This window comes from Sardina pilchardus, chromosome 7 (genome assembly GCF_963854185.1).
Source record: "Sardina pilchardus chromosome 7, fSarPil1.1, whole genome shotgun sequence".
Lineage (NCBI taxonomy): Eukaryota > Metazoa > Chordata > Actinopteri > Clupeiformes > Clupeidae > Sardina > Sardina pilchardus.
The window spans coordinates 35,494,617-35,509,616 of NC_085000.1; the positions used below are offsets into that span (position 1 = coordinate 35,494,617).

The 15,000-nt window shown below is 46.3% G+C and overlaps 1 protein-coding gene across 1 annotated transcript in view; it reads left to right on the top strand.

Annotated features, from left to right (window-relative positions):
- LOC134088148 (rap guanine nucleotide exchange factor 3-like) overlaps positions 1-15,000 on the top strand; it is a 45,166-nt gene that overhangs the window by 29,624 nt on the left and 542 nt on the right. The window contains 14 exon segments of the mRNA XM_062542078.1: positions 17-147; positions 234-264; positions 525-603; positions 796-933; positions 4,321-4,418; positions 5,691-5,816; positions 8,916-9,097; positions 10,640-10,730; positions 11,357-11,407; positions 11,715-11,802; positions 12,410-12,474; positions 12,586-12,640; positions 13,071-13,142; positions 13,509-15,000. The exon segment at positions 13,509-15,000 is cut by the window's right edge and continues 542 nt beyond it. Coding sequence (XP_062398062.1) covers positions 17-147; positions 234-264; positions 525-603; positions 796-933; positions 4,321-4,418; positions 5,691-5,816; positions 8,916-9,097; positions 10,640-10,730; positions 11,357-11,407; positions 11,715-11,802; positions 12,410-12,474; positions 12,586-12,640; positions 13,071-13,142; positions 13,509-13,627 — 1,326 coding nt within the window. The 3' untranslated portion in view covers positions 13,628-15,000.

Sequence of the window (15,000 nt, forward strand, 5' to 3'; positions counted from 1 at the left end):
TGTTGTGTTTGTGGAGTGTGTTTGGAGGCCTGTGGAGTCAGCATGCTTGTGTGTCTCCTGGGAGCAGAGTCTGAGGAAGGAGGTGTTGGGAGACTCGCGCCTCTACGCGCTGCTCAGGGAACAGCTCAAGGAGCGGAGGAAGAAAATGTACGTTAAGAGCAACACCGTTTTTTTTGGAACACGTGCATGTGGACATGACGCTGTAGACGTTAACTTGTTGTTTTTTCCCCCAGGCTGGACAACGGTCATCAGCCTTCACTAAAGGTGAGTTAGCTCTGCGTCGGGGTTGGTTGTGGGAGCGCTGCTGTGATAAGTTCCACTCAGGCTTTTAGGACGGCCTGATAAACGCAATGCTAAATGGAAAAGTAAACAAGACTCAAGTTCTTGGGGGGGAAATGCCTGGTGCCATGGCAACCAAGTCTGTCTGTACTACTAGCTGAGTATACTTTTAGAGTAATTGATCGCTTTTACTGGAATTTGTTTAAATATGAACCAACATTTCTTTGTTTGATATCTATTTTTAGCAACACAGTGAACTTGACTGGTTCCTTGGCTATGACAACCCAGTGGGAAAATGTCAGCCTATCAAGGTCACCGATAAAGGTCAGTCCCTCCATGTTCCATGACATCATTAGATCATCAGCATATACACAGCTGTACAATGAGTGGCTTATTCATTCACGCTATGCCATACAGTATGGCATTGATACTCAAGACGTTAACTTAAATGTATCCGCTAGTAAGCTGAAAATAATGTACTGTCCCCTGTCTGCCCTTCATCTTGTTTCTCCACAGTCCTGCATGAGATCTTCAGGCCTGACCACACCTTCGTGTGTCTGATGCTGCCGGTGGACGCGTCCGTGCGGGACATCATGGAGGCGATGAGCAAAGCCAGTGGAGATTCCATCCTGGTCAAGATGAACTCTTCAGGAGGTAACACATGGAGCTCACTGTCAAATGAGCCGCCTCAACAGGACAGTCTTTAGAGGTGTTGCAGTTGTGTGTCAAATTAGCCGCTCAACAGGACAGTCTTTAGAGGTGTTGTTTACTTGTGTGTCAAATGAGCCGCCTCAACAGGACAGTCTTTAGAGGTGTTGTTTACTTGTGTGTCAAATGAGCCGCCTCAACAGGACAGTCTTTAGAGGTGTTGCAGTTGTGTGTCAAATGAGCCGCCTCAACAGGACAGTCTTTAGAGGTGTTGCAGTTGTGTGTCAAATTAGCCGCTCAACAGGACAGTCTTTAGAGGTGTTGTTTACTTGTGTGTCAAATTAGCCGCCTCAACAGGACAGTCTTTAGAGGTGTCGTTTACTTGTGTGTCAAATGAGCCGCCTCAACAGGACAGTCTTTAGAGGTGTCGTTTACTTGTGTGTCAAATTAGCCGCCTCAACAGGACAGTCTTTAGAGGTGTTGCAGTTGTGTGTCAAATTAGCCGCCTCAACAGGACAGTCTTTAGAGGTGTTGTTTACTTGTGTGTCAAATTAGCCGCCTCAACAGGACAGTCTTTAGAGGTGTTGCAGTTGTGTGTCAAATTAGCCGCCTCAACAGGACAGTCTTTAGAGGTGTTGCAGTTGTGTGTCAAATTAGCCGCCTCAACAGGACAGTCTTTAGAGGTGTTGCAGTTGTGTGTCAAATTAGCCGCTCAACAGGACAGTCTTTAGAGGTGTTGTTTACTTGTGTGTCAAATTAGCCGCCTCAACAGGACAGTCTTTAGAGGTGTTGCAGTTGTGTGTCAAATTAGCCGCCTCAACAGGACAGTCTTTAGAGGTGTTGTTTACTTGTGTGTCAAATTAGCCGCTCAACAGGACAGTCTTTAGAGGTGTTGTTTACTTGTGTGTCAAATTAGCCGCCTCAACAGGACAGTCTTTAGAGGTGTTGCAGTTGTGTGTCAAATTAGCCGCCTCAACAGGACAGTCTTTAGAGGTGTTGCAGTTGTGTGTCAAATTAGCCGCTCAACAGGACAGTCTTTAGAGGTGTTGCAGTTGTGTGTCAAATTAGCCGCCTCAACAGGACAGTCTTTAGAGGTGTTGTTTACTTGTGTGTCAAATGAGCCGCCTCAACAGGACAGTCTTTAGAGGTGTTGCAGTTGTGTGTCAAATTAGCCGCTCAACAGGACAGTCTTTAGAGGTGTTGTTTACTTGTGTGTCAAATTAGCCGCCTCAACAGGACAGTCTTTAGAGGTGTTGTTTACTTGTGTGTCAAATTAGCCGCCTCAACAGGACAGTCTTTAGAGGTGTTGTTTACTTGTGTGTCAAATTAGCCGCCTCAACAGGACAGTCTTTAGAGGTGTTGCAGTTGTGTGTCAAATTAGCCGCCTCAACAGGACAGTCTTTAGAGGTGTTGTTTACTTGTGTGTCAAATTAGCCGCTCAACAGGACAGTCTTTAGAGGTGTTGTTTACTTGTGTGTCAAATTAGCCGCCTCAACAGGACAGTCTTTAGAGGTGTTGTTTACTTGTGTGTCAAATTAGCCGCCTCAACAGGACAGTCTTTAGAGGTGTTGTTTACTTGTGTGTCAAATGAGCCGCCTCAACAGGACAGTCTTTAGAGGTGTTGTTTACTTGTGTGTCAAATTAGACGCCTCAACAGGACAGTCTTTAGAGGTGTTGTTTACTTGTGTGTCAAATGAGCCGCCTCAACAGGACAGTCTTTAGAGGTGTTGCAGTTGTGTGTCAAATTAGCCGCCTCAACAGGACAGTCTTTAGAGGTGTTGCAGTTGTGTGTCAAATTAGCCGCCTCAACAGGACAGTCTTTAGAGGTGTTGTTTACTTGTGTGTCAAATTAGCCGCCTCAACAGGACAGTCTTTAGAGGTGTTGTTTACTTGTGTGTCAAATTAGCCGCCTCAACAGGACAGTCTTTAGAGGTGTTGTTTACTTGTGTGTCAAATGAGCCGCCTCAACAGGACAGTCTTTAGGGGTGTCGTGTACTTGTGTGTCAAATTAGCCGCCTCAACAGGACAGTCTTTAGGGGTGTTGTTTACTTGTGTGTCATGGCTTTGAGTTATGCATGCGTGCTTTGTGATGTTCACCTCAGATTCATAACACAGGAAACATGATGTCACTGGGGGCACTGGGGGCAGTGGGGGCAGTGGTGCTCAGTGCACCTGGCCTGAGGTGTTCATGGGAGTGACCTGCTGGGCGTTGAAGTGTGTGTGTGTGTGTGTGTGTGTGTGTGTGTGTGTTCTGCAGATAGGGAGGTGCTGAAGATGGAGGTGCAGGCGGTATGATTAAGTGTGTGTGTGTGTGTGTGTGTGTGTTCTGTCCTATAGACAGGGACGAGCTGAAGGTGGAGGCACGGGCGCTGTGATTAAGTGTGTGTGTGTGTGTGTGTGTGTGTGTGTGTGTTCTGCAGACAGGGAGGAGCTAAAGATGGAGGCGCTGGCGGTGTGATAACGGCTATGTACACACGTAGCCGGGTATTTTTAAAACCGAATATTTCCCCCCCTCCGTTTATAAAATAATTTAATCCACATTACCTCGTTTTTGAAAAAAAAAAACCTTCCACACATAACCGAACATCTCCGTTTTCAAGGCACTCAGATCCATGCTTCTGCAGTGAACAGAGGTCGCACGTTTGACGTCAGAGCAGATTTGTTGTTGTTTTGGTGCATATTCTGACGTTCGAAACCGCAGATCTCCGGTTATCTCTCTACGTCAATTTATAAACGGAGAATTCGCAGATCTTCACTTTGCCCAGAGTTTTTTTTAAACATTCGTTTATATGCGTTGTCATGTGGATGACAGGTCCAAATGTAAACAAGTACCTTCGTTTAAGCAGATACCCAGCTACGTGTGTACGAGGCCTAAGTGTGTGTGTGTGTGTGTGTGTGTGTGTGTGTGTTCTGTCCTATAGACAGGGAGGAGCTGAAGTTGGAGGCGCGGGCGGTGTGATTAAGTGTGTGTGTGTGTGTGTGTGTGTGTGTGTGTGTGTGTGTGTGTGTTCTGTCCTATAGACAGGGAGGAGCTAAAGATGGAGGCGCGGGCGGTGTGATTAAGTGTGTGTGTGTGTGTGTGTGTGTGTGTGTGTGTGTGTGTGTGTGTGTGTGTGTGTGTGTGTGTGTGTGTGTCCTGTCCTATAGACAGGGAGGAGCTAAAGATGGAGGCGCGGGCGGTGTGATTAAGTGTGTGTGTGTGTGTGTGTGTGTGTTCTGTCCTATAGAGAGGGAGGAGCTAAAGATGGAGGCGCGGGCGGTGTGATTAAGTGTGTGTGTGTGTGTGTGTGTGTGTGTGTGTGTGTGTGTGTGTGTGTGTGTGTGTGTGTGTGTGTGTGTGTGTATGTGTGTGTGTGTGTGTGTGTGTGTGTGTGTGTGTGTTCTGTCCTATAGACAGGGAGGAGCTAAAGATGGAGGCGAGGGCGGTGTCCACCTCTCTGGGCCTGAACGAGAGGCTGTTCCTCTGCTCCACCAATCAGGTGGACAAGCTGGTGAGTGTGTGCTCGGGATCAGAACGCTCTTCCTGTCTGATTGTTGTCTCCACGGTAACGCTCTTCCTGTCTCCTCGTGGCCTGTGCTCATCTCTCTGTGTTTATCTCTCACAGTGTTAGGGCTTCTCAGTGTTATTCACTTCTCAGTGTTAATCACTGCTCAGTGTTAGGGCTGCTCAGTGTTATTCACTGCTCAGTGTTAGGGCTGCTCAGTGTTATTCACTGCTCAGTGTTAGGGCTGCTCAGTGTTATTCACTGCTCAGTGTTAGGGCTGCTCAGTGTTATTCACTGCTCAGTGTTAGGGCTGCTCAGTGTTAGGACTGCTCAGTGTTATTCACTGCTCAGTGTTATTCACTGCTCAGTGTTAGGGCTGCTCAGTGTTATTCACTGCTCAGTGTTAGGGCTGCTCACAGTGTTAGGGCTGCTCAGTGTGTTAGGGCTGCTCAGTGTTATTCACTGCTCAGTGTTAGGGATGCTAAGTGTTAGGGCTGCTCAGTGTTATTCACTGCTCAGTGTTAGGGCTGCTCAGTGTTAGGGATGCTAAGTGTTAGGGCTGCTCAGTGTTATTCACTGCTCAGTGTTAGGGCTGCTCAGTGTTATCACTCACAGTGTAAGGGCTGCTCAGTAGTCCTTTTTCCATCAGATTTTCAAGCGCATGAACTCTTAAAGCGAATTATGTTTTAGCGACATAAGAAGCGCTAAGACGGTTTTCCATTTAAAAGAACAATTCTAGCGAATCAAAATGATGTCATCAGAGCCCTGTTAATGCGCATATTTCTACTGCGCTAGATGGTTTTCCATCAACAGTTGTAGCGAATGGAACACTTCTAGCGAATTAATCAAAGGTAGCAAGTGGTACACCATTGTGAGGTCAACATCTTTGTATGCGCGAGACAGAACTCAAATTTTTGCGCCGACTTTGTGAACATTCTGAGCAGGCATCACAGTAACTTATATCGCTACAGACCTTTTCCATCACATTTATATCGATTTAACTCTCCTTAAACCACCTCTGGCGAGCGAATTAACTTATCACGAGCGATATAAGCCATTTTCCATCACATTTGTCGCACTAACTTTTGATGCGCATCGTTTTTAAGCGAATTAACTTTTTAATGGAAAAAGGACTAGTGTTAGGGCTGCTCAGTGTTAGGACTGCCCAGTGTTAGCACTGCTCAGTGTTTTTCACTCAGTGTTAGCCTGGAGTTTAGTCAGAGAACTGACTGTGTGTGTGTGTGTGTGTGTGTGTGTGTGTGTGTGTGTTTCTCTCAGACGCCACTAAAGGAACAACTGGGTCCAGAGCTGAACACGATGGAGTCGCTGGAGCAGATGTGCTCCAAGGACATCGCTAGCCAACTCAACAGCTACGACTGGGAGCTCTTCACCACCATGCACGAGGTGAGGCTCCATTAGGGCTCCACTAGGGCTCCACTAGGGCTCCATTAGGGCTCCATCAGGGCTCCATTAGGGCTCCATTAGGGCTCCATTAGGGCTCCATCAGGGCTCCATTAGGGCTCCATTAGGGCTCCATCAGGGCTCCATTAGGGCTCCATCAGGGCTCCATTAGGGCTCCATTAGGGCTCCATCAGGGCTCCATTAGGGCTCCATTAGGGCTCCATCAGGGCTCCATTAGGGCTCCATTAGGGCTCCACTACAGCTCCATTAGAGCTCATTAGGGCTCCATTAGGGCTCCACAGACCTCTGAAGTTCGCCTACAAAAAAGCCACCATCTTTGCACAAATAAGGAGATCCGGTATCTTGAGATTTTTTTGTATGGGAAAATAACATGGGGATTTTCAATGATCACACCTGTTAAACTCTCGCGGGGATGATGACATTGGAAATGCAGACGTTCTTGAATTTCCCCTTGGAGATCAATAAAGTATCTATCTATCTATCTATCTGTTTTTCACTACACAGTTTTGTCCACTGCCGTCTAGTGGATACTGTGATCTTCGGTAGGTGAAGACGGCACACTTTGATCTTTGCTACCCCAGAGCGAACTTACCATGCAACTTGCCATAGGCAGTTAGCTTCAATTAACTCCCGGATCTCCTTATATGGGCAAAGATGGCAGCTTTGGATCCTTTTTGTAGGCGAACTTCTGAGCTCCATTAGAGCTCATCAGGGCTCCATCAGGGCTCCACTAGGGCTCCATTAGGGCTCATTAGGGCTCCATCAGGGCTCCATTAGGGCTCCATTAGGGCTCCATTAGGGCTCCATCAGGGCTCCATTAGGGCTCCACTACAGGTCCATTAGGGCTCCATTAGGGCTCCACTACAGCTCCATTAGGGCTTCATTAGGGCTCCATTAGGGCTCCACTACAGCTTCATTAGGGCTCCATTAGGGCTCCATTAGGGCTCCACTACAGCTTCATTAGGGCTCCATTAGGGCTCCACTACAGGTCCATTAGGGCTCCATTAGGGCTCCACTTCAGCTCCATTAGGGCTCCATTAGGGCTTCATTAGGGCTCCATTAGGGCTTCATTAGGGCTCCATAAGGGCTCCACTACAGCTCCATTAGGGCTCCATTAGGGCTCCATTAGGGCTTCATTAGGGCTCCATAAGGGCTCCACTACAGCTCCATTAGGGCTCCATCAGGGCTCCATTAGGGCTCCACTACAGCTCCATCAGGGCTCCATTAGGGCTTCATTAGGGCTCCATTAGAGCTCATTAGGGTTCCATTAGGGCTCCATCAGGGCTTCATTAGGGCTTCATTAGGGCTCCATCAGGGCTTCATTAGGGCTTCATTAGGGCTCCATCAGGGCTCCATCAGGGCTCCATCAGGGCTCCATTAGGGCTCCACTACAGGTCCATTAGGGCTCCATTAGGGCTTCAGTAGGGCTCCACTACAGCTCCATTAGGGCTCCACTAGGGCTTCATCAGGGCTCCATTAGGGCTCCACTACAGCTCCATTAGGGCTCCATTAGGGCTCCACTACAGCTCCATTAGGGCTCCATAAGGGCTCCATCAGGGCTCCACTACAGCTCCATTAGGGCTCCATTAGGGCTCCATCAGGGCTCCATTAGGGCTCCATTAGGGCTCCATGTCGAGCTGTCAGCTTGCTGTGGTGAGATATATCTGCATAGTATGCTTTTTACATTTTTATTTTTTTAAAATCTTAATCAAATCAATGCAAGTTTTTATACATGATATTGTGGCAGATCTGGGTAGCCTAGACTGTGCTGAAAAAAATAATATACTGTATAGCATGTGTGAATGGCACTTACAATGACCAGGATAAATGCTTCTAACTAGAGGTAGTGAAAATGCCCTAAAACATTCTACATATATTCTATATTCTACATTCTGATTTGGTACTCGCTTCCCTCGCATCGCTGAAAGTTAAAATTATTTTATCTCCGTACCCGCCCACATCGCATCGCTAGTCCTTGCATCACCTGTCCTGGCCACATTCCGCTAGAACACATTCACATTCCATTGACAGTTCTCGCTCAGAGATGGGCGAGTAGCGACGTATGTGAATGCGGCTTTAGAGCTCATGCGGGCTCATTAGGAACAAGAACAAGAATGTGCTTGTTAGTACAACTAAAGAACGATTGAATTTGTACTTTTTTTGACATTTTCACAACATAAAAAGACAGATTGGATCATTAGGAGTTGTTCATTTGCTACCACTATACTGATAATCCACACAGATCTGCATGTGGAATGTCAGTGATCCACTCTGTGTGTGGCATGCAGCATCTGATAAGGGACGTCTTGTATAATCCCAAGACCGGGCTAGTCGGTCTAAAGGTCAATACATACTGTAAAGCAGGTGACAAGTGTGGCTCTACTACACATGACGCAAGAGGCATCCAGGACACTCACAAAATGAGCGGCACAGCTTGTCACGCACATGAAACATGTGGAAACACCACAGATGATTTTATGTATTCTGATTGGACTCAAAACTTCACCGAAAAACTCAAGAGGGTTGCCGTGGTCGTGTTTTTGTGTGTTGTAAACATAACGTAAACAGACATTAAGTATGTTGTCTTATAATTTAGAGGATGTTCTATTTGATGTTGTCCCTGGGGACTTTGAAAGCTAATAGCACAACAACCCTTATAGCCTTTCATTTGAACTTCACTTCCCTCCCTCCCTCTCTCCTTTCTCCTCCTCCTCCCATCCTCTCCTTTCTACCTCTCTTCCTCCTCCTCCTCCATCCTCCCTCTCTCCTTTCTTCCCTCTCTCTCCTCCATCCTCTCCTTTCTACCTCTCTTCCTCCTCCTCCTCCATCCTCCCTCTCTCCTTTCTCCTCCTCCTCCCATCCTCTCCTTTCTACCTCTCTTCCTCCTCCTCCTCCATCCTCCCTCTCTCCTTTCTCCTCCTCCTCCCATCCTCTCCTTTCTACCTCTCTTCCTCCTCCTCCTCCTCCATCCTCCCTCTCTCCTTTCTCCTCCTCCTCCCATCCTCTCCTTTCTACCTCTCTTCCTCCTCCTCCTCCATCCTCCCTCTCTCCTTTCTTCCCTCTCTCTCCTCCATCCTCCAGACTGAGCTGCTGCACTATGTGTTTGGGAGGGACAAGTTCCCCCACTGCACCACGGCCAACCTGGAACGCTTGATGCGGCGCTTCAATGAGGTGCAGTACTGGGTGGTGACGGAGCTGTGCCTGTGCGTGGACCTGGCCAAGCGCGCCGCGCTGCTCAAGAAGTTCATCAAGATCGCCATCGTGTGAGTATAGCGTAGCATCATAGCAGTAGTATAGCGTAGCATCATATCAGTAGTATAGCGTAGCATCATAGCAGTAGTATAGCGCAGCACATACAGTACATCATAGCAGTAGTATAGCGTAGCACATACAGTACATCATAGCAGTAGTATAGCGCAGCACATACAGTACATCATAGCAGTAGTATAGCGTAGCATCATAGCAGTAGTATAGCGTAGCATTATAGCAGTAGTATAGCATAGCACATACAGTACATCATAGCAGTAGTATAGCGTAGCATCATAGCAGTAGTATAGCGTAGCATCATATCAGTAGTATAGCGTAGCATCATAGCAGTAGTATAGCGTAGCACATACAGAGCATCATATCAGTAGTATAGCGTAGCATCATAGCAGTAGTATAGCGTAGCACATACAGAGCATCATATCAGTAGTATAGCGTAGCATCATAGCAGTAGTATAGCGTAGCATCATAGCAGTAGTATAGCGTAGCACATACAGAGCATCATATCAGTAGTATAGCGTAGCACATACAGTACATCATAGCAGTAGTATAGCGTAGCATCATAGCAGTAGTATAGCGCAGCACATACAGTACATCATATCAGTAGTATAGCGTAGCACATACAGAGCATCATATCAGTAGTATAGCGTAGCACATACAGTACATCATATCAGTAGTATAGCGTAGCATCATATCAGTAGTATAGCGTAGCACATACAGTACATCATATTAGTAGCTGATAGCATTAGCGCATGCATACATAGTGTGAGTATGGCATAGCACATACAGTATATTGTGTGATTATAGTGAAGCACATAGCACATACATTGTACAAGTATAGTGTAGCATACACATTTTTTTTCATGACCAACAAATCATCATGATTGTTCTGCTGGCAAACTGTAATCTGCCGAATGGCCTACAAGTGGACTGTAAGGTTCTGTTAACTTAGTGATATCTTAAGGAGCAGTAACAAAAGAATAAATCACACAAACTGTCAGCTCATGAATGGAGGCCCTGCACAGCGCTGTGAGGGAACACCAGGGGTTCCGGAATAAACGTCATCACATTCAGGCAGTATAGTCACACAGTTGGCAAATTAAGCTTACTCAGGTTCATTCAGATGGCCCTGATGTGTGTGTGTGTGTGTGTGTGTGTGTGTGTGTGTATGCGTCACAGAGACTCACCCGTAGGCACACTGACACACTTCCCAAGCCTTTTATGAAATCCCATCGCAAACATCCATGAGACACACACACACACACACACACATACTCACACTCACACACAGCGCCATAATCAGCCGGGTCGTAAGGTCTTGTCCAAACAAGAGTGTGCTCACAGTCTGACCTAGTTGTCCAAAGGTCTGTACATTATAATTCATGACTCTTTGGTCTTCAGATCTTTTGCGTTGGCTGTATTGTTCATTTGACATGGATGTGTGTTGGTTTCAGGCTGAAGGAACAGAAGAATCTCAACTCTTTCTATGCTGTGATGTTTGGCTGTATTGTTCATTTGACATGGATGTGTGTTGGTTTCAGGCTGAAGGAACAGAAGAATCTCAACTCTTTCTATGCTGTGATGTTTGGCCTGACCAACAGTGCGGTCACTCGTCTCTACAAGACCTGGGAGGTGAGGGGGGGGAGAGCACTGGCATGGGTTAGGGTGTAGTGTAGCACATAACTTGTATACATTGTGTTATACTATACTCACACAATGTATGTATGTGCTACATGAGTAGGGTGAGGGTTATGGTTAGGATAGCTAACATGTCCCGCTTTACACCAACCACTATTAAAGTGTGGTTTTGTTATTGCCTGATCATTACCTAAACCCATGTTTAAACTATAGCATAAAGCGTCCAACGTATGATTTTGGTGTTTAGGGGTCAGACAAGCACGTGTGTTTTAGGAGTAGTGCAGGCCCTAATCTCTGACTGAAAGTGCACAGAATTTGTGCTTTTACCCGGCAATATTCAAGAAACTTTCACCCCCCAACCCCCTCTAACATTTGGGCTTAAGGACGCCTAAAAAGTCTTACCTGTTGCATGTTCACGTTAAATTTGATCACGCGTAAAGTGTCCTGGTTTTAGTTCAGAGAAATCTGGTCACCCTGGGTTAGGGATTGGGTGAGGACACGGGTTAGGGATCGGTGGGTGGTGAGGAGGATAGCAGATGTTAGTTCCGATTCAGATTTGGTTTATTTACAAATGACCAGAAGACAGACACTAACGATTTGCTCTGAATTGGCGCCGTCAGAGGTTACCGAACAAGACGAGGAGGATCTTCACTACCTATGAGAGGATGCTGGTGAGTGTGCACTGACATGGCCTGCAGGGAATCAGGTGTGCTGTAGGATCTCATCATTCTACACCAGCTGGGACACAGCATGTGGGCTGGAGTTCTTTCATTGCAAATATCCATTGATATGTTACACTTCTTGTTTTGTATTATAAAATAACAGATGCAATAGTAAGAATATGTTTTGTATTATAAAAAAACAAATGTAGTATGAAGAGTATGTTTTGTATTAACAAATAACAGATGCAATGGTAAGAGTATGTTTTGTATTGTGCAATCATAAATGTATTACTAAAAGTATGTTTTTAATGTTCAGGATCCAGCCAGGAACCATCGGGCGTATCGACTAGCGGTGGCCAAGCTCAGCTCCCCCTATATCCCCTTCATGCCTCTCATATTGAAAGGTAACAGTATTGTCGCTAATGCTAAATCAGTAACAGTAGCGCCGGTAATGCTAATCCAGTAGCGCCGCTAATGCTAATCTAGTAGCACCACTAATGCTAATCCAGTAGCAGTAGCGTCACTAATGCTAATCCAGTAGCGTCGCTAATGCTAATCCAGTAGCAGTAGTGCCGCTAATGCTAATCCAGTAGCAGTAGAGTCGCTAATGCTAATCCAGTAACGGTAGTGCCGCTAATGCTAAACCAGTAGCATTAGTGCATCTAACGCTAATCCAGTGCAGTGCAACACATAAACATAACACATTTTTCGGCGAAATGTATTCACGGCTGTACAGTGCAGACCTCCCACTGTTTCAAAACACACACACAAAAACATCCACGATTTTAGCACAAGTAACATAAATGGTCATTTTTCTCAGAAACGCCTGTTGCGACAAGCGACTGGTTTTGCCATGGAGAGTCACATATACATTCTTGTTTCTGTGCTTTGCTAAAACACATTATTGTATCTATACAGTATCTATATAGTGCTTTGCTAATACTTATTCTTGTATCTGTTTACCTGTGGTCAAAAACGAACTTGTATGTGTTTACCTGTGGTTATCAACAGACATGACGTTCATTCACGAGGGAAATAAGAACTACAGCAGCACGCTGGTGAACTTTGAGAAGATGGTGAGTTGACCACAAGAACATGTTCAGAATGTCAGCCATATTGGATGTTTCACACCACGAGCCTCTTAAAACAAAGCTGTTGCGTCACCATCTCTCTCCCCATCTCTACAGCGCATGATCGCCAGGACCATGAAAATAGTGACCGACTGCAGGGACCAGCCTTACTGTAAGCACCGCTGCACTGTACCCCAGCACATGGACAGCACTTAACCCAGTACCCAGCACATTTAACCCAGTACCCAGCGCATTTAGCCCAGTACCCAGCACATAAACAGCACTTAACCCAGTACCCAGCACATTTAACCCAGTACCCAGCACATGGACAGCACTTAACCCAGTACCCAGCGCATTTAACCCAGTACCCAGAACATGGACAGCACTTAACCCAGTACCCAGCACATGGACAGCACTTAACCCAGTACAGTGTGCTGACTACACTGACCACAGACCCGCACACCTAACCTATTTATTATTTATTTTATATTTATATTTTTATATTGGTTTATCTTATGGTGTCTCTCACTGCAGCACACACACCCTATTTATTATTTATGTTATATGTATATGTATTTGTCTTATGGTCTCTGTCACAGCAGTTCCCTCGTCACCACAGAAGGGCCTGACAGAGCGGATGTTTCTAGACACTCCAGCCATTCGTTTGTCCACCTGTAAGTTATCACTGGAAATAGCAGTGGATATACAACTACAACACAACTATGTTCCCCTGTCTGACCACCTCTGTTCCGTTGCCCTGTTCTGCCTCTATTCCATTCCCCTGTTCTGCCTCTGTTCTATTCCCTTGTTCTGCCTCTGTTGCACTTCCCTGTCTGTCCGCCTCTGTTCTATTCCCCTGTTCTGCCTCTGTTCTATTCCCCTGTTCTGCCTCTGTTCCATTCCCCTGTTCTGCCTCTGTTCTATTCCCCTGTTCTGCCTCTGTTCTATTCCCCTGTTCTGCCTCTGTTCTATTCCCTTGTTCTGCCTCTGTTCCGTTCCCCTGTGTGACCACCTCTGTCCTGTTCCTCTGTTCTGTCCAGATTCTGACCAGTCACTCACCTTGCGCAGCAGCAGCAATATCCGCCACTACATCCAGAACCTCAAAGTCATCGACAACCAGAGGAAGCTCACGCAGATGTCCCGGGACCTCGAGCGCTGACGTCCCATGAAGCGAACCAGAAGCACAGGGCAGCCTGTTCTGCTCATCACCATATAGGCCCAGCACAGCAGCCTGCTCATTACTATAGAGGCCCAGCATTGCACTGTGTCTGTCCCACTGGACCAAGCTATCTGCAGCATCTCACCGCCATTGAGCTTGTTAAAGGACTGCTCACTCTAAAGGACCGCTCACTCTACAGCCTTTGAGCTTGTTACGGGACTGCTCACTCTACAGCCGTTGAGCTTGTTAAAGGACCGCTCACTCCCCCCAAATGAGTCTGTCACTCTCTCCTTAGTCTCAAGTCCATGCTCACTCTTGCCACTCTCTCCACAGCCTCAAGCCCATGCTCACTCAAACATGATTTGCTTGTCAGCTCTAAATGAGATATGTGATTGACACATGATTGGAAAAATAGGCAGTTCAGTTTAATTGTAAAGAAAAGAACAGCTATGTAATGTTAACATTACTATTTACCTGTATAAGTCAATATGGGGTTTAAGTGCCATAGTGTGTAAAGGGCCAAAACTGACAGGTGAATAAGTGCATAGTGTGTAAAGTGTGGCCAATACTGACAGGTGAATAAGTGCATAGTGTGTAAAGGGCCAATACTGACAGGTGAATAAGTGCATAGTGTGTAAAGGGCCAATACTGACAGGTGAATAAGTGCATAGTGTGTAAAGGGCCAATACTGACAGGTGAATAAGTGCATAGTGTGTAAAGGGCCAATACTGACAGGTGAATAAGTGCATAGTGTGTAAAGGGCCAATACTGACAGGTGAATAAGTGCATAGTGTGTAAAGGGCCAATACTGACAGGTGAATAAGTGCATAGTGTGATGAAGATGAATAAGCTGCAGGCGTCTCAACTCCCTCATCACTGGTCTAGCTGGAGCGCTGGCCTGACATCACTAATTGCCTGGCCTACTGCGCCCTCTAGTGGCCTGTAGAGGCACGTGTCAGCATGCCAGCATGGCACAGTGATGTAGACAGGCTGCTGAACATATGCTACGGCTGCTCAAGCTATTTGTGCTACGCTTTGCTTAGAGCCCGCTGAGCAGGAGGGCTCTGTGTGCATGTATATTATAGTCTGGCGGTTGCCACGCCTACAGACTCTGTGTGTATATATACAGGGTAGTCTGAAGGGCTCTGTGTGCGTACATATATTATATATATTATAGTCTGGCGGTTGCCACGCCTACAGACTCTGTGTGTGTATATACAGGGTAGTCTGAAGGGCTCTGTGTACGTACATATATTATATATATATTATTGTCTGGAGGTTGCCACGCCTACAGACTCTGTGTGTGTATATACAGGGTAGTCTGAAGGGCTCTGTGTACGTACATATATTATATATATATTATTGTCTGGAGG